The sequence below is a fragment of the Salvelinus sp. IW2-2015 genome, linkage group LG6.1, assembly GCF_002910315.2.
Source record: "Salvelinus sp. IW2-2015 linkage group LG6.1, ASM291031v2, whole genome shotgun sequence".
NCBI classification, from domain to species: Eukaryota; Metazoa; Chordata; class Actinopteri; order Salmoniformes; family Salmonidae; genus Salvelinus; species Salvelinus sp. IW2-2015.
This window is the reverse complement of record NC_036845.1, coordinates 21282467-21301569: the sequence shown is the minus strand read 5'-3', so window position 1 is coordinate 21301569 and position 19103 is coordinate 21282467. Positions and strand designations below refer to the sequence as shown.

General features: G+C 43.2%; 2 protein-coding genes across 5 annotated transcripts; one reads left to right on the top strand and one right to left on the bottom strand.

Moving 5' to 3' along the window:
- Window positions 1-2122: 2122 nt before the first annotated feature.
- Window positions 2123-9011, bottom strand: LOC111965307 (guanine nucleotide-exchange factor SEC12). 4 transcript variants are annotated; one of them, XM_023989393.3, is made up of 10 exons: window positions 8808-9011; window positions 7225-7401; window positions 6809-6998; window positions 6195-6445; window positions 6011-6091; window positions 5740-5867; window positions 5447-5620; window positions 3115-3187; window positions 2870-3029; window positions 2123-2768 (listed from the first exon to the last, which is right to left on the bottom strand). In XM_023989393.3, exons 2-10 carry the CDS (start codon window positions 7357-7359, stop codon window positions 2674-2676), a joined length of 1287 nt encoding a protein of 428 aa, XP_023845161.1. In that variant the 5' UTR covers window positions 7360-7401; window positions 8808-9011; the 3' UTR covers window positions 2123-2673. The 4 variants fall into 4 exon arrangements, with proteins under 4 accessions (XP_023845161.1, XP_023845162.1, XP_070300171.1 ...); XM_023989394.3 differs by having other exon boundaries at window positions 6195-6442; XM_070444070.1 differs by lacking the exon at window positions 8808-9011 and adding an exon at window positions 7762-7781.
- Window positions 9012-15221: 6210 nt separating this feature from the next.
- Window positions 15222-19076, top strand: LOC111964704 (adenylate cyclase type 3-like). Its single transcript, XM_070444069.1, has 3 exons — window positions 15222-15613; window positions 15929-17366; window positions 18687-19076. The coding sequence occupies exons 2-3, from the start codon at window positions 16692-16694 to the stop codon at window positions 18960-18962; spliced, it is 951 nt and encodes a 316-aa protein (XP_070300170.1). The 5' UTR covers window positions 15222-15613; window positions 15929-16691; the 3' UTR covers window positions 18963-19076.
- The last annotated feature ends 27 nt before the right edge of the window (window positions 19077-19103 follow it).

Below are 19103 nucleotides of genomic sequence, written 5' to 3'. Positions count from 1 at the left end.
CAGGGACTACTTTCAGACTACTGGCTAAAAAGTATACAAAAGTACCAGAGAATGTCTTTAAAGGCCCAGTGCAATCAAAAATGGGATTTCCTGTGTTTTATACTGTATATACTTCCACACTATGAGGTTGAAATAATATTGTGAAATTGTGAAAATTATGATAGTACCCTTTTAGTGGAAGAGCTGTTTGAAAAGACTGCCTGGAATTTCTGACTGTCTTGGTGGGATGGAGTTTTGGCCTGCCAGGTTAATAGAACAATAAGAAAGAGTTCCAAACCTCTCTGCCAAGAACAGATAGTTTTCAGTTTTCCCCTCCCCACTCAGACCACTCCCAGACAGTCCTAACAAAATTCTTGCTTGAGAAATTGCTCTTTGCTAATTTTTTGTTCTTTTTGATAATTTTAATTTAAAATAATCACTGTAAGGTACTTAAATGTTACCCAGAAATGATTTGATATTGAAATAAAACCAGCTGCATTCGACCTTTAAAAGGTATATTCTGCCTGCCGCTGTGACAGAAATTTAACAGAGGTAGAGCACACACTCATTGAAGTTCTACCCATCAGTGATCAAAGGCCTTCATGTTGAGGAGGGGAAATTGGCAAGTCAATTCTGATCAAAAAAAATTGTAATCCAACTGCTGGCTGGTTTAAGGCTAAAACCCCATCCAGTGTGTCGTGTATGCCAAAGCCAAACAATATTGCGGCCAACATGCCAGGAATGCAAGCCTCTCAAGGTTTCTTGCTTCCTAAAGAAGTGTCTTTGTTGTCACTGGCAAAGCACCTATAAAGGTTATGATGTGAACTAGTGCGACCAAACATTTAAAATGTCCCAGATTACAAAGTTCTTTATTCCGCATGGTAGAGAATGTCCATTTTATACCTCTAATTTGTATCTCCAATATTTTCAACTTGTGCCGTTATTATGCCCCTGGGTCATGTTCAATAAGGGTACACAACGGAAATCATTTAAAAAAAAGTTTTGCAATGGGAAACTAAAATGTGCCTTTCTTATTGGATAAATCCAGGTAGTCCCTCCCCGTTTTAGTCCCGTCGTCTTCCATTTGGTGCTTAATGAACACGTCCCAGTGTATCACGGCAACCTTTCCATCTCTGCAACGACGCAAGTGCTTAGGCCAGGCATGTAGAGGGATGGTGGTGAGACTAAGGGCCAGAACCAAGCTGTTACATATTCAGGTACCCAGACGGGCTGGTGGCATTATTTTAAAGAGTGTGAAGAAAGTGGAAGAGAAAATCATTAAAGCACTTTAGTTGAAGGCCATTAAGCCTCGACAAAAGAGATTCCAATAAAGTGTTTAATTGGTTGAAACAAACACAGATGAACTATACAGCTTGATGATAGGGTTAGTCGGCCATTTGAAACAAACCAAGCACTCTCCATGGTGCTTTGGTCTAGGACATGCAGAATCTTGAATGCCATGCTACAAAAGACCCTACTATGCTGATATCAAGTATGTAGACTCTGCAAGGTACAGAAAACCATCACATACACTGGATCATAGCCTGCCTCATCTTTTATTTAGGAACATTATCGCTTTCTACTGCCTTAGCTAAGTAGTGTTAAATGAGACGTGAGATTGGCTAGAGCACTCAGGACCACCACATTAATATGAATCAGTCGGTCCAGCTCTGACGAATCAGAGCAAGCCCTGGGCCCAGACTGAATGGTTGTACATAAACACATCTACTGAGCTGTGTGGAGCAGAAAAAAGACCACCCTTCCACCTGTCAATCTGGTTTAATGCCGGAATAGGCCTGAAAGGAGACGATTAGAGATACTACACAGGAGCCTTCAGAGAAGAACTCAACTTGCCAGGTCTTTCAACATTGGAAATGGAGCTAAAGGGGAGTCCACAAACACATTTGATTTAGTTTTTCCTGAAGGTCATGATGCCCTGTTGCCTGGCGTGCTTTCCAGTCTGGGATGAACAATATTAGATAGACATTTGGTCTATGATGCCCACTAGTGGACAAAGCAGGAAAAACAGGCCTCAATGGAAACTGGTACAGAAAATCCATATGCAGAAATGTTATCCAACCAACTTGATAAAATTACAAGTGTGTGTTTATGTATGCACAGGACAGATGGAGACTGACAGAGCAATGATTTACATTTTTAATTTTCTTAAATATCTACGATAAAAAGGCCCTTGCACATTCGTGATGATATAGAGCTGAAGCTGAGCCCTTAACTCCCCACCATGGTATAAAATCAAAAAGAAGATTATGACTGATTGATACAGATCAAGAAAAAAATGGAAATTCTTGAGTCTCGCAGAATTGGGGGTGGAAGGAGCACAGATGGTTCACTGGGCTGTCCTGAATCAGGGCTAGGGGATGACAGGGACGGATGGGGGACACAAATATTGGTTACGGTATATAGTAATTGATATAGGGAATGTTGTTGGGCTGGAAGGGTTGAGTTAAGAGTGGGTAAATGGCTCTAGTAGATGTAGTCCAGGGTTGGGCAAGTGTGGTTAAAATGTTCCACGGTTTGGTAAGTGTGGTAAGATGGCTATAGGTAGGAGATGGATGCGTGTTCCAGGGTTGAGTTGCGTCAGGGGAGTTCCTTAGAGGTTGTGGTTGTTGAAGATGATTGTAGGGCGGTCTGGGATTCCTTCATTCTCCCTCCAATTAACATCCTCGTCAATGTCTACATGAATCCTGGGAAGAGGTGCTGCAGGAGCAGGACGGCTCCCACCACCATGAGGCCACAGAAGAACAGCACCAACCAGATAGGGAAGGATCCTGGGATGGTGAAGATACAGGGAGAGAGTACAAAGGAGGGTGAAGGAAAAGACAATACTGCTCACAATGCTAAATCAATGGTACCAATTCAAACCACTTACTTCGGTTTCGTACAGTGTGCATCTGACAGCGGCTGTCCACAGCCACACTCAACATGGCTGCCTCGTTGTTCCCTTTGAGGCTCTGGCCTTTGGGAGTGTCAGGCAGGAAAGCCAGATCGGTCACCACAATGCCGTGGGACTCCTGCACATAGTACAACTTCTACAGAGACAATGAGACAAGATAAATAGGGAGTTACACAGGGATAAGCTAAGGCAGCTAATTATTTGTGTGTGTGTTTGTCTACCTGTAGTGAAAAGGCGGCATAGATTGCTACTGATCCCGTCACTGTCCCAAGGCCGAGAAAGGTTCCAGAGTCACTGTGGAACACAGCAAGAATAAAAAAGAGCCACTGACTCCTGTTTAACAGGGAAGAAGAAATATCTACAACAATTACATTTATTCAGGGATAGGCAGTATACCGTATTTTACTATATACACCGGTATTGATGCACAGACCAGTTTGAGTTTTTACTTTACCTTCTGTAACGGTATTTCAGTGTTTGGTTTGTTAAAATGTGATACGCCACTCCGTTTTTTAAAATAGTTTACTCCGCAACTTGAGTCGTCTCTCTCCCCAAGCTCTGCCCCGTCACTGAAGGAACGCAGTTGCTGTTAGACCACGAGATCATTTGCCGACAGTTCACTGCATGGTCAATGCAGCAGATGCAACAATATGTTGATGACAGCGATGCTGCTTTCCACTTTGCTGCTTAATATAATTGTTCTATAATTACACTATTCGTTTGTATCTTACTGTCTGCAAACAGCTAGTTTGTCTTTTCTTAGAAAGTTGTGGCTAAAATAATCATGTTAGCTGCTAATGCAAATCGCTAGTTAGCTAATAAATGTACTGAGTTTGAGCAAATGTAGCTAGCTAATACAGCCTGACACCAGTGCTGGTGTAGGCCTAAATCAGCATGTTGTTTATGCAACAGTATTTTCTAAATCAGAGAGGAATAGGCAAAGCATGAATATATTAGCTAGCTACATGAAGTAAGAGAAACTTCTAATGTAGCCAAAGTTTATAGGGTTCCACTCCTATGGGAAACACTGACCAACACTTTGGTTCCTACCCTGTCACAATAACGCCTCCAATTAGTATTGAAATTCCAAGTTCTATGAACGCCTGCTTGGCCGTTTCATTCATTGACATGTCAAACAGTGTATTCAAAGTGCCCACTATTACATTCTAACGCTCACCGGACAGTTTTAGGTACACCCAACTAGTACTGGGTTCCACCCCCTTTGCCTCCAGAATAGCCTGAAATCTTTGAGGCATGGATTTTACAAAAGGTGTTGGAAATTATTGTTGATCAATTGGTGTCAAGGGACCTAATGTGTGCCAGGAATAAATTCCCCACACCAGTACACCACCACCCTGTACCATTGACACCATCAGCATGACGCAACATCATTCATCAGACCAGGCAATGTTGTCCCACTCCTCAATTGTCCAGTGTTGGTGATTGCGTGGCCACTGGAGCCGCTACTTCTTGTTTTTAGCTGATAGGAGTGGAACCCGGTGTGGTCGTCTGGTGCAATAGCGCATCCATGAGAAGGATTGATGAGTTGTGCGTTCCGAGATGCCATTTTGCACACCACTGTTGTAGTGCACTGTTATTTGTTCGTCAGAGTGCAAGATTCTTGCCATTTTCCTTCAACCTTTCTCATCAACGAGCTGTTTCACAGGACTGTTGCTGACTGGATGTTTTTGTTTGTCGCACCATTCTCGGTAAACCCTAGACAATGTTGTGCGTGAAAAGCCCATGAGGGCTGATGTTTGAGATACTGGATCCGGCATGCCTGGCACCGACGATCATACCACACTAAATGTCACTCGCTTTGCCCATTCTAACGTTAAATCGAACAGTAACAATGCCTCAATGCCGGTCTGCCTGCTTTATATAGCAAGCCACATAACTCACTGTCTGTAGGAGCAATCCATTTTTGTGAATGGGGTGACGTACCTAAAACTCTCCAGTGAGTGTAGAATAATCATTCTATTTCCATGATTCCAACAGTTCCAACACCCAAGTGTTTTGATCTAAATCGCAATACTTAGTTAATAATAAGGCCTTGATTTTCTGTGCATATTGTGCGCACCTAAGAGATCCAAATCAAATCAAACCTACGTGGCAGTGTGGAAATTGTCAAATTAGATCAACTTCTGGTTGAAGTTTGATTGTACAGAATAGAGAAAGCCCCTTTGAATGTATGTGTAGCCACCCTAGGATCCTGCACAACTCATAAAGCAAATGTAGAACTTTTACTATTCAAAAACATATCATAAATGTGAGAAATATTGTGATATGATATTTTGGCCATATCAGCCCTACATTTATGACACAGTAACGTCACAGAGAAATACCTGCAATGAGCAGTTACGCAACCTTATCAGAGATTAACAAATAAGGCTCTTTCTCAATTCATCTTTGCTCAATTCCTCGCATCCTTTCTGATTTGCCTTCTCAAAATGCATTGGAAAAGAAGGTCTGGGGGGAGGGACCTTCTCCAATTCAGAAGGTGGGCAAGGAAAGATTCATTGAATCCTAGGTATCATCTCCATCCTCCCTCACCTGACAGCCAGGGTGGAGATGACCTCAGTGCCGCAGGGGTTCGTCAGCATGGGTAGGAAATTCTGGCCGTCCCATTTAGAGAGGTAGCATTGTGGAGGTTTTCTGTCTCGTTTGTGGGGGATCTGGACGGTGTAGAGCCTCAGGGCGTCTTTCTGGTCCTCGACTTTTCCAAACCTAAACAGGAGAGCGAAAAAACATATGTGGTATGCTAGTGTGGCCATTGGATCAGAGCCAAATGTCGGTGATGTAACAGGGTATATGAAAATTCGTAGGAGAAAGGGGTATGTGCTTGCCTGCAAGACATATAGCGGTATGACTTTGCTGCTATCTGAGGCATCTTCTCATGCCAACAGAGGCTCATGGCCAGCTGGTTGCCACTCCATATACTGCAGGCAAAGTCCCGGCCCACCGTCACAAGGTGCTACACAGAAACACAAAATAACACACACACAGGTCAGAAAACACTAACCAGTTTAGCTTGCATATTAAGTTTATAACCTCTTCATTACTGTGATTCCAACACAGACAGACATCGAGGTCATATACTTATTAGCTGTTTAGTACCTTGTTATTCGGACTGATGTCCAAGTCTTCAATTTCCCCCTCATGAGCTTTGAAGTCCAACTTCTCTTTTAAGGAGGGGTACTGGTGAGAGAGCAGAGGCATTACAGTCAAGCTCAACACCTGCACAGTAACAATTGGGGAGAAGTCGCAACATGGCGGCTATTTTGGCATAACTTAAACTCACCTCCCACACTCTGATGTGTCCGTCTGTCCCGCCAGTCAGTAGGAGGCGGAGATCGGGACTGAACCTCACACACTTCTGGAGGGGGTCCTGGGGGTTGAGGTCCGACTGCACCTCCCCAAACGTGTCAACAGAGATCTGGGTGGTGTTATCATTCATCTCAGACACATTGCCCCTAGCAGCAGCTCCCTCACTACCCTTACCCCCTTTCCCAGCTCGTCTCCTAGCTGCGCCCTGCTCACTGCCGCCCCCTGCTGGAAAATAAGGCGCATAGTGATGTGTTAATGTAAGGCAGTGTTGCCCAATCATTCTCCTGGGGACCCAAAGGGGTGCACATTTTAGTTTTTTCCCCCTACCACAAACATACGTGATTTAAATAATCAAAGGCTTGATGATGAGTTGATTAGATGAATCAGGTGTGTTAGTGCTAGGGCAAAAATAATCATGTGCAGCCCTTTGGGTCACCAGGACCAGGATTGAAAAACACAGATGTAAGAGATTAAATGTAAGATAGGAATGATGTGACAGTAAATGTATCTGTAAAGATCATTTGAACTTTGTGTATGAAGAGGTTTATAAAAGTGAATGGCAGGTTTTTGGGGGTGTCCCTTCCTTACCGTCTTTGGCTGCAGCCTTGCCCCTGGGCTGGCGTTGTCTGAAGCGCATGAGGCTGCATCTGCCGTCCTGCCCTGCGGCGATCACATCCCCGCCTATTGCCAGATTCATGGTGGCACGCGTGTCTGTGTCATGAGAGTGCACCAGGGTGGCACAGTGCTGGTCTCCTACCAACTCCAAATCCAGGAAGTGCTGAAAAGACAGTCCCTTCACTTAGCAAATACTGTACAACATTACTCAGATTTAATTAGATCAAAATAAATGCTGAATCACAATGCCTACAATGTTTCTGCATTTTCACACTTACAGAATACATGCAATGTAAAAGGGTGTGAAGACAGAGAAGAGACTAGAAATTGAGAGATTGTGCCCATAGAGCAAAACCATTACATGATCACCTAAACATTCAGTAGTTTACCACTGCATTCTTTATGCCTGTCTTGGAACCGCCTCCACCTCCTGCAGTGATCACCCATCCTGTTTTGGGGTCCACTTTGATTGTGTAGAGGGGGAAGGGGGCCCTATACAGGTCTGGCATCCTCCGTTTGCCCATGGCTCTTGAAGGAATCAATCCACTTCAGGGCAAATTCCTTGTCTGTAGAAACAGACACATGAGTACTCAAATTACAAGACGAAAAACTATAATTACACAATAGTAGCTAGATCCTTGCTTTTAGCAATGTTTGTGTATTTATATGCACTAGTGTTGCTTTCAATTGTATTTGGTTGCACAAAACAGTCTGTGGAAAGCCAAAGTTAAATACAATTTTCAGACAATTTAGACCCTACCAGGATGCTGCAGGGTGGGCATAACTTGTGGAACGTTCCAACAGGAATCTGTTCCAAAAACGTCGTAAGTAACAAGCTTGCCAACAAGCAATACATACAGAATTGTAACGCGGCAGATTAAGATACCAGGTAGGGAGTGGGCAATTGAATTACGTTTTTCACTTACCACGTTTATTCCGAAAAATGTCTGTCCTCACTCTGGTAGCCTATGGACAAACATTAAGAATAAACTACGTGGTGAGTTGATGCCTATTCGGCATTTAGTTAACTAGGTGAATTGATCATGCTACTTTGTATGCGTTGTTTGTTGGCATCCTTGTACTTTACGAAGTTTTTGGAACAGATTCCTGTTGGAACGTTCCACAAATTATACCCACCCATGCTGCACACCCTTGGCTGAACACGGTTTGCAACATCCTAAATTGCCCGAAAATGGTGGTGTAAAATTGTGTATTAAGACAGTACACATATTTTTCATGTTTTAGAAGATCCTGACCCTACCATTACAGGTGTTTACACAGAGCTGAGTACACAATCATGGTTACATTAAGACCCTATGGAGCCGGCGTGAGATTTGGGTCAGAAAACGTATCTCAATGCAGGGATGGGATATGCCACACTGCACCATTGAGAAGATTGAAATACTGCTAGTTTTCCTGGGAAACTGCCCTTTTTGGCATCATGCTAGCTGATGATGAAAACTGGCAGTATTTCAATCTTCTCGATGGAGCAGTGTGGATAAAGGTAACATTTGGAGTACAGTGGCATATCCCATTCCTGCAATTAAGTAGGTTTTCCGACCGATATCTCGCGCCGACTCCAATGTGTGTTAATGTAACCATGATTGTGTTACGACCTCAGGTGTAAAACAAGAGTAACTGTAGGGATGGTATCTTCTACCTGTCAAGCCTAAGGCGCTTGCTACATCGTTTGCTAACTAACTAGAACATGTTTTGTTATTTTAATGTTAGCTCGATAAACATCCCATCGCGAAAGTCTTGTTAGCTAGCTAACTACATAACTTGAAATCTTTGCAATCGTCACTGCACAATACATCTGTACAAGACAGTTTAACTAGCTAGCTAACTCGCCATCTAAGCTTTTAGCATGCCAGCCAATCATTAACGTTAGCTAATTGAGCATGAATGGTGCACTGGGTAGTGTATGCTAATGTGTTTGAGGTCTTGCAAACCAATGTGTAGCAAACTCTACCTGTGTAATCTGCTCCGATTTCTCTTCTGATGCCAATTCTTTCAATTAGTTGGCTATTATTCCCATTATGAGCTGTCACTGGCTGCACATATCTAATGAAAATAACGCTAAAGTTGCTAGCTAGCTAGGTAGCCAGCTTGCTACTTCCCTACATACACGTCAGCAGCGTGCAATCTGAGCGTCCACGTCATTAAAGACGCCCCTGTACGTACACTGTCAAAAAAAACATTTGAACTATCCCTAGATAGACCACACCCTGTCGTTTCCATTGGGCGAAAAGTAATCATAGTGGGCAGAACAATCAAGGTGGGCAGAGCCAAACACGAGCTAGCGAAATCCTATTGGTGCGTTCTAGCAGGTATTTGCATATTTCCTTTAGGTAACGTCTACTCCGTGAAGTGTGCAATAACTCAATTTGTTCTTGCGCTACTAAACAAAGCATTTTTATACATGTATATTTTACTTTGGCAAAGGGTAAAGTCTACAAAACTTGGTCCACTCTGTTCATAACAGATTCTAGTTTGGGGAACAGAAAACTGTATTAAGATCAAAATCCCAAATCCATTTTCTCCCACTGCCAGCCACTGGGCTTCCTCTCATAACCATATTTGGTGGTGAGCGGAAATGCCAACCGGAGGCTTCAGATTTATATATCCGGTGAAACATATTACATTGTTCTGTGACACTGTATTGATTGAACTGTATTGTTTTTTTTCTTCTAAACACAATAAACATTTTAATAGCATTGCAAAACAAGAGACAAATATTTGCAAACAAATGTTTTACATAGATGTATTCTATTCTACATAGATCTAAAACCTTCTGTAGATCATGGACAGCAGAAAAGATTTGCACAGGCCTATATTGGCCAAACAATGTATTGATTATAACACTTTCCTCGTGCAAATAATCTGTTTCTTCTTTGTCCTCTGTGGCCAATGCCATGGAAAACAATATGCACATCTGATGTTCTATTCTGATTCTGCCCAACAGGGTCATTCAAATAGTTACAGTGTATTGGATTAATCACATGAGAGGGATGATGAAAAAAATTGTCTCTCTAAAACAATAGTGATACTGAGAGCATGATTGTGATATTGTTATAGGACAATGTTCATTTATGAATCTAGAGAAAACCCTCACATGAGGAGAGACATGGTTAGACACAATAAACAGGATTAATTTGTCACTCCATTCCCTTGCCCATTTCTACTGGGAAGAGATCATTCTGAAAACCGGACTTGTATAATCCGCTTTAGCAAAGCAATCAATTGTTATGCCTCTGAATAAAATCATGACATTACATAATCATCTGTCAACTGTTAAAGGATGTACCCTAATCCATTGCCTCCCATAATCTGTGTCTAATTTTGCACACCATCGTCATCTGTCCTACCGCAGCCTTTGCTGGTGGTAAAGAGCACTGTTTAATAATTATTGTTGGCTGTTCTCTGGGGAAATCTGTCTCTCCACGGCAACATCAGTCTTGGAATCCAGCAATTAATGAATCACTTTTACAGAGTGTTACCTACAAGCCTCATCTATTTGAATGGGCTGCATCCAGGGGCGAAAATCTGATATCAACCTTGGAGGGGACAATTACATTACATTTTCTCAAGAGCAATTCCTGAGGGGGACACCAAAAGTAGTGCTGTAACACATAGCCTACGTTGTAATATGTTAAATGTATATTGAGGAACCATAATTCCTACAACTGAATAATTGATAGGTACAGTAGTTAACTGAAGGGTTTAACCAACTTGTTCAAATGTTTAAATCATTATAATACTACTACTAATAATAGTTATAGCAGTGCTCCTTACCAGTCCAGTATGTATGCAGGTATTCGTACTTACAACTAGCAATATCAAGAAAGGCCAGTAGGTAGCAATGGTACTGTACACTGTATGGGTGTAGTTTTCATAAATACAATGAACATGGTGTGATCTCATCTAAAATAATCTCCATTGAGAACCATCCAAATTATCTCCGTATTGAATTGACCTTTTAATTTGACTTTTTCTGATACATTTATATAGTCATTAAATGTGCCACTGGCCTGAGTCTGCTACAATATCTTTACAAGAACAAAAAGCTTAAAATAAGTACAGTTCTAAAAGCAAAATAACTACTTCAATGAAAAACCAAATAAATCAAACAAAATATCCTTCAGTCAGTGTCTCAACTCTTCAAACAGCAGCTATGCACAAGTATGTCGCACAAAGTATGCAATTTTAAATAAATAACATGAAATAAATAATTTGTAAGTGTACTGTCATGTACTAAAAACTACTCTCCTCTAGGCTGCTTAGTACCCGCTCATACTGCCCTAGCACAGCTCTAATAGCAGTATTCCGCACAGTCCACCTTGTTGGACATAGGGGTTTCCGGGTGGGCAGATGTGTTTCTTTGGACGTGGCAATTGATTCAAACATGCTCTTAAACTTTCCTGACTGGCCATAGAGGACACCTAACTGATGGACCAAGAAAGGGAATCCCGGATCAGTGGGGAGGCTGAGCAGCCAGCCTTTGTAATCAGATTTACACAGTTGCTCCACAATGGACATAGAGGGCTAATGGCTGCTGCCTTCTCACAATTGCCTGTGCACCTGTGTATTTTCCTGCCATGTTTGAGGCACCATCGTAACTCTGCCCACGTAAGCCAGACATGGGCAAATTGAGCCTCAACCACACTTCAGTTGCCACTTTCGCAATGCCCTCGCCTGTTGTCTCCGACACCCTGTATAGCCCAATAAACTCCTCGTGAGGGACAAGGTCATGGTCAACATAATGCAAAAAGACACTCTCCTGTTCAGCACCAGAGACATCTTGAGTACCATCAACAATTAATGAAAATTGTACAAATCGGAAGAGATCTAATCTCAGCTGCAATGCCTCGAATGATTGTATTGGCCATGATGTTCAGAATTTCATTCTGTGCTTTGGGGCCTCTTGAAACGTCAACACTCTGTTGGCAAGAGTTTGCGGGTCAAAAATTGTGGGTGTGGCTGATATGGTTTGTTTGCCATCACTGAGGTAACTGGACAATGCTGTGCCACTGTCCCTATACTGGTGCTGCTGGCAACAAGGTGGACACCTGGTCCGCCGTGGCTGTGACATTGTTCTCTGAAGTCTCTCTCCCTGGCTCTTTCCCTTTCACCACCCTCACTGACTCAGTCTGTCTCCTAGAAAAGAAATAAGGTGTTTGCCGTACTCCTAACTACCGGTACCCAAAACTACACAATTAATCACAACAGCAATACCATTGCCATAAACAAATCTTAGTTTAGTCATCAGTTTAAGTTGAGAGCGGGGGTATCCATGGCATTTTCCAATTATGTCCCTATTTTACAAGTAAAAAAAATTGAGAACCTTTCATAATGTTGCCAAACAAAGACTCAACAAACTTACCTGAGACTCCCGTCTTGCCAGTCTGTCCCTGCCTATCTGTCCCCAGCTCTGCTGTCTGTGTGCCATCTGTTGCCTGCTCTGCCTAATGACATCATTGTGAAACATTCTTAGCATTTCACTTCTTTCTTATGAACATTTATTCAACTCGTCTTTGAGATATTAGGCTACTAGAGGTCTTACTTTGCGTTTTGGTGTACTGAAAAATACTCTGATGTCCGTCTTTTTACCTTTTCTTGCCATTTTTCTACCTGGCTGGCTGGCCGGTCTAGCTGCACACACACACATTTACACACATATGCTACAACCTTTTCTAATTTTAATATAGTTTGTTTCATATTGGCTGGCTTCCAAACATAGCTGAATTTGTAAAGCTAGCGAGCACCAATTCCGTTTCTGTGGTGTTTGCTATAATCTTAAAAAAAAAAAAGGTGAAATAAAATAAATTTAAAAAAGTTCCATAGTGTAATAAATACCATTTAAAATAACACAAGCATATTGCTATTACGTGTTATAACGAACTTCTTTCAAAACAGGGTTTCCACAAACTCATAAGCAGATACTGAGACCCACACACACCCAGAGACAGATGGCTGGCACAGACCTTTCATAAACACTGATAAGAAAAGGGTGCTTGGTTCTGCATTTCACGAGATACTGAGACACACACACACCCAAGGACAGAGGGCTGGCACAAACCTTTCATAAACACTGATAAAACAGGAACATCTACGCACACACAAAATCTCCTCTTTAGGCTGAACATTTTACAGAGACACACAGATATGACAGGAACATCTACGCACACACCTAATCTCCTGTTTTAGCTGAACATTTCTGAAGACAAAGAACTCTACTCAGAGCCAATGGACAGAATGATACTAGCCTGAAGGGACCTCGCCCAACTCATCAGGACCAACCAGAGGACCCGAAACTTCCAGACTAACCTACTTCTGTGCTGTATAAAATGTCTATGCACTCTTGTTATCTGGGCTCTTTTCTGCTGGTTCCTTATGAGCTGATGAACGAGGTCCGTATACGCTTGTACCAGATATCTTTACTCTTAAATTAAACTGTCGCTTGTCATACAATTTACCACCTTGTCTGAATCGATCCTTGACCGGCTCACCCTTCTCCCATCCATTATCAACACTAGCGACAATTTAGCTTTTGCAACGAGACCATAAATATATTTAAGACAATGGTATAAGAGAGTGTAGTCTGTTCAGTTTATCGCTAACCTTATCACAGGGACTTTGAAGCACTACAGCTGCATGCTGATCTTGGAATAAACTGACGATAGCAAAGATCCCATCTTTGACGACGCCACAATTAATGGAATAGGTACTAGCTAGCTGCTAGTTAATGTTTGCTTTAGTTTGCGCGCTAGCTCTGCAAATTCAGCTAGTGTGTGAACCCTGCCAACATAAAAATTTAAACATTGCTATGGCGCGATTGACTGGATTAACCTCACGTCAGTTACGTACATGTGCCTTTCGGACAGTAGATACGAACCCTCTATTACCTTGCCAGCTAAAGAACTGGCAGTGGATCAAACCATTGTGAGGCAAAGGGCGGGGTGGTCGCAATCTTTTGAAACTTAAAAAGGCGCTATTAAGTGTCTATAATCAGCACAACTGCTTTCATTGCGTATTATTAATATTATTGAAATTACATAGTTATGTTTACAGTGATAGATTGGGGGGGACAAATCATATTTTTCCCAGGATGGGGGGGTCGTGTCCCCCCCGTCCCCCCTGGGATTTCCGCCTATGGCTGCATCACTCTAGGCACATATCGGTAGCGGTAGGTTAATTCTCCATGATTAGCACAACTTCAAAAATATGTCCACATGTGTTCTTGTGGTCTCTAACCTCTGCTTCCTTGACAAAATCCAAATTGATACATCATGCTCTTAAAAAATGAGGCAAAAGTAAGATCACGGGTGTGTTTATGGGGGGGGTGGCATGGTGACAAGGGAGAGGACCTTGTGATATGGGGTATCACACACCCCAAGCTATAGAGGGATGAATACAGGGGGAAGTATGATTGTTCAATTTGGGCCTGAGAGGCAGGGAGATGTTGTTGATGAGTTTGTTTCCAGTAAAAAAAGGTCAATGGTCTGGGTATTGATCACACGTTCAATACAGGGTTTCAGTGGAATAATCAATACAGGTCTAATGGCAGTGTCAACGAAAGAAGCCGGTCTCGGGCAGGTTCGGCACAGCCAGTAGCGTTTCTGGGACACAAACAAATTACCAGACACAACAACCTGAACACATCTCATAGTCAAAAAAGAATAATGAACAACGACGCCATATGGTGCATGAACAGCCCTGGAGCACCTAGACTAGACTCAGTTCCTGCTCCACACACACACACACACACACACACACACACACACACACACACACACTGTTTGGCATTTTACTGCATTGCATTGTTAGGCGCTAGTAACAATCATTTCGCCGCACCCGCTATATGATTTTCTAAACTATGTAAGTGACCTTTGATTTGAAATAGGGTGGGCGTGAGCAAAATAAACTGATGTTGTGTAATGGACTGCTGCTCTTGTTTGGATTGTTCAAGCCGATGCGGGAACAGCTGTCGATAAGTACGCTATCAATTGTTCCCTCCCAAAGACTGGTTCAAGTGACATGCATATTTCTTTTACGGTGTTTGTTGGATCCATTTTACATTTATTTATCTATAGAAGTAGATCATTTGATGTGATAATGGTCAGAGTCAATTAGTGCACTCAGACATTGTGGTGGTATGGCCAGGAGGCGGGAAAACATTATGCGAACTTTAATGGCAATTAATCAATAAAATGAAATCAAGTGCCATATTAGTTCATCCAGTCATAATAAATAACCATATGCTATTTACATTTAGTTATCCTATTTGGAATAGTCTGTCCCTATTTCTGACTTTGTACATCGGAGGCAAGGGGGGGGGGGGGGGATCTAAAGACTGGGACGGGCTTATCAGGGGTAGAAAGTGAAGATCGAGGGCGAAAAAGCAGAGCTGTTCCGTGTTTTCTGCAGAAGGCGAGTCCATTGTAGTCTATTACTCGTCGAGAGGGACATGTTCATGTTATTCTTATAACAAACACCCCAAATGCACTGTTTTGATTACAAGTGACATCTAATCCTCAAAAGAGCGAGCACCACCTATAGGAGATCGAAAGTGGCTTTTTCATGGCTCTGTAAACGGATGCAACAATATGCGGATGGTTTTTACAGCATCTGGTACAAAATCTCTGTTCACATGCGGCATTTTAAAAGGGATAGATAGACAGGAGATGCCAAACGTCGAGTCACTGGAGAATGAAAACCTACATTGAAAGATCACGTTCATCTTTGGCCATCACCACATGTTAAATGGATACAGAATGGGTAAATAATGACGCTTATTATTTTCAGTCATTCGATCATTTAAGTGGGTACGACAATAGCAGTCCTCTAGCACCTTTTCAAAATAGAAATGTAGCCACACGATTTAACCCTGAAATCACAGGCAACAAACGCATAAATATGTGTAATGAGGGCAAGAAATATGTAAATATTATGTCCTTATACTGTAGGCTGGAAAACCGGGTTGCTTAATAATACGGCAACAAAGACTGTGTTAAGTATTTTAAATGGATAGTCTTGATCGTGCCGTTTTGGACATCCATTTTACAAGTTCTATCGTTTTTCTCTTTTTCATAGAGCGCAACATGTAGTCGATTTCCTGTGTGCACTGTAAAATCAGAAGTCCCGCATAGTGCTCCGGGGTTATTATCAACTGAGGACAGAGGCGCAGTTTTCTCAAGCTAAATATTGGAAGGAAACGAAAGACATTGCTCTCGGTATCAGTCTGTCAACTGCAAAGAAGAAACGAATCTAGGCCTCTTTTGCACAACTTGCACAAGCTGTCCATATTTCCAGTCATTTTCCTAAAAATCCCAGTTTTTCCCAACGTGGATTGCTAGTCAAGCGTTATCTCAGGTGAAGGGTGGCAATGTAAACAAAGTGTTGTATTCGAAAAGAAACAAAGCTATATTATCGCCCCCAATTTATTCTTAGTGAATTTTCCATGGGCTCACATGAGGAAAATTAACATGGTCCAGGAGACCCTTTAAATCTCCTTTTGCCTTAGGCCTACATTTGGAGAACATTGGATTGGTGAATCAACTGACACTGTCAGAGGCGTGTAACTAACAAATATGTGAGCAAAGCTATTCCAAAGTGCAGATCCTGACAATCAAGACACTACGTGGGATTTAAAGGACATTCGTGACACCTCAGGGCAAAAGGTTGAGTTTACACACAGGAGAATAAAAGGGAACCCGATGAGAGAGCACGATGTAGGCCTACGTTTGAACCTTACAACAGTACCTTGAGGAATTTTACACCTGCAGAACTACAAACAGATTTCCACTTTTTTACGACTAGGTCACAGGAAGAATACCAAACGTAGTCATTATTCACGATGCCTCGCAACAGGGCCTTCTCTGAGCCGGAGTACTCAGCAGAGTATTCGGCGGACTGCTCTGTGACCCTACCATCGGACCCGGGCCATGCCGTGGGGCGCACGCACGAGGTAACGGTTCGCAGCCAAGGGTGCTGCCTCTGCCTCCCACGCTTCATGCGTCTCACTTTTGCACCCGAGTCTCTGGAGAACCTCTATCAGACCTATTTCCGCCGGCAGCGACACGAAACCCTGCTGGTTCTGGTTGTGTTTGCTGCCCTGTTTGACAGCTACATCATTGTCATGTGCGCTGTGGTCTACACAGATGAAAAGCTGGCCTCTGTGGTGGTGGCATCAGTAGGCCTGGCATCCGACATCCTACTCTATGTGTTGTGCTGCTACGGCCTGCTACCCGACCGCATCTCACGACGTGTGGTGCCCTACGCCCTGTGGGTGCTCATAGCGGCCCAGATCTTCTGCTACCTGGGCCTGAACTATGCCCGCTTCCACCAGGCCAGTGACACAGTGGGCTGGCAGGCCTTCTTTAGCTTCTCCTTCTTCCTGACACTGCCCTTGCGGCTCACGCCCATTGTGCTGATCACATCCGTGTCGTGCGGGGTCCACACCCTGGTGCTGGGGGTCACCATTGCACAGCAGCAGCAGGAGGATATCCAGGGGGCTGCCCTCGGGAGACAGGTGAGAGTGGGGATGGGGCTGAGGACACACCTCGGGTGGGGGATGAGTTGCAGCGGGAGTGGGTGAGGGGTGAGGGGGATTGAAGTTGCAGGTAGAGTGGGAGCTGGGTAAGAGTGGGGGCTGAGGACACTTGCAGGAGGGGAAGGAAGTTGCAGGTGGAGAGTGAGACGGGTGAGAGTGGTTCAGGAAACACCTGGGGTGGGTGGACACGAGTTGGATGAAGTTGCAGGTGGAGTTGGAGACAGGCAGGTGTGAGGGGGGGGGGTGTGAGTAAGGTAGATAGTAGGGTGGCAGGTAGAAAAGGTGAACAGATCTTGTGAAGTAGCTCATAAAAGAAAATGACTAGGAACAGTGCAACATGCCATACTTGCAACACAAGGAATGATGAGCAATTACTAGGGTATATACGGTAGATTTAATAAGAAACCTGACTGCAGGTAAGTCATGCTAGCTTTCCTGATCACATCAAATGGTGTGTTGAAATAATTTCATCATGCAGAAGATTAGCCTCCACTCTATGTACTATTTATGTCACGTTTTGCCCTGTAATTGTCTTACAGCATCTACAATGAATAGGCATTACTGGTGAGTCTACAAACAGGCTGAATGTATCAAATGTTTCGGTGACAGAGCAGAGGCTGAGAATAGACTGAGGTTTGAGTGTCTCCTAACAATTAAAATAAGTCTGAGGTAGAAGTATCAATGGCACAAAAAAAGCCTCTGGTTTCGTCATTTGTCTGTATTTGATATTTTAGAGGTTGTTCTCTTGTTTGACATCAACACTGTTCTCAAAAGGTCCACCATTTTTTGGTTCTCAGTATGCTCATGTCTTTGTCATAGTCTCACAGTAATCCAATGAGAGGCAGGCAGCCCAATAAAAGGCCAACCACCCTATCGGAGCTTCAGTCTCGGCGAATCAACTGTTATTCAATGACAAAACAGTGCAGTATCCACACTTTGTTTGAAATGTAACTCATCAGCAGCCACCTCACTGCAATCTATACGAGTTTGGTAATAGTTTAGAGTGCTGGTTTCTTTTTGCCTGTCTGCCACATTCATGGCTGCAGAAAGTCCGTAAGATACCACTAGCCTAGGTCATGATAAGTCTACACAAGGGTCCCCCCTACAGGGTTCAGAGTGTGTGTGCATGCGTCCGTATGTCAAATCAAATTTGCATTTGTCACATGCTTCGTAAACAACAGGTGTAGACTAACAGTTAAAAGATTACTGTGCGTGCCTGTTTGTGTGTTTTTTTTATTTTATAGTGCCTGTGTTGTGTGTAAGTGTGTGTGTGTCTAATGACTCTGTTGCGTTCTCCAGCTGCTGGCCAACGTAGTGATCTATGTGTGTGCCATCACTGTGGGCGTCATGTCCTACTACATGGCAGACCGGAAACACCGCAAGGCCTTCCTGGAAGCACGGCAGTCCCTGGAGGTCAAACTCAATCTGGAGGAACAGAGCCAGCAACAGGTGAGACTGACAGACGGAGACAGGGAGGAAGTGTGGGTAAAAACATATGGCGGGAGGACAGAGGGGCATATACAATATAGGGCAGGAGACACATATTCAGAGAGAGAGAAAAGTGACAGAGGTTAGTAGGTTTGAATGGTAGGTTAGAGAGTGGGGGGGGGGCAATAAGGAGTGTGTGGCAGTGCCAGAGTAGTGCCCTGGTTTGAATGTATGTGATTCTGATTCAGACCTGTTTTATTTATGTTGAAGCCAAAGGGAATTTAAACA

Excerpts from the sequence above, each read along its gene's own strand:
- LOC111965307 (XM_023989393.3), bottom strand. The coding sequence starts at position 7,359 with ATGGGCAAACGGAGGATGCCAGACCTGTATAGGGCCCCCTTCCCCCTC. Across the intron at positions 5,621-5,739 it reads TACCGCTATATGTCTTGCAG|GTTTGGAAAAGTCGAGGACC; the intron begins GCAAGCACATAC and ends TCTCCTGTTTAG. Across the intron at positions 3,030-3,114 it reads ATGCCGCCTTTTCACTACAG|AAGTTGTACTATGTGCAGGA; the intron begins GTAGACAAACAC and ends TTGTCTCTGTAG.
- LOC111964704 (XM_070444069.1), top strand. The coding sequence starts at position 16,692 with ATGCCTCGCAACAGGGCCTTCTCTGAGCCGGAGTACTCAGCAGAGTAT. Across the intron at positions 17,367-18,686 it reads GGGCTGCCCTCGGGAGACAG|CTGCTGGCCAACGTAGTGAT; the intron begins GTGAGAGTGGGG and ends TGCGTTCTCCAG.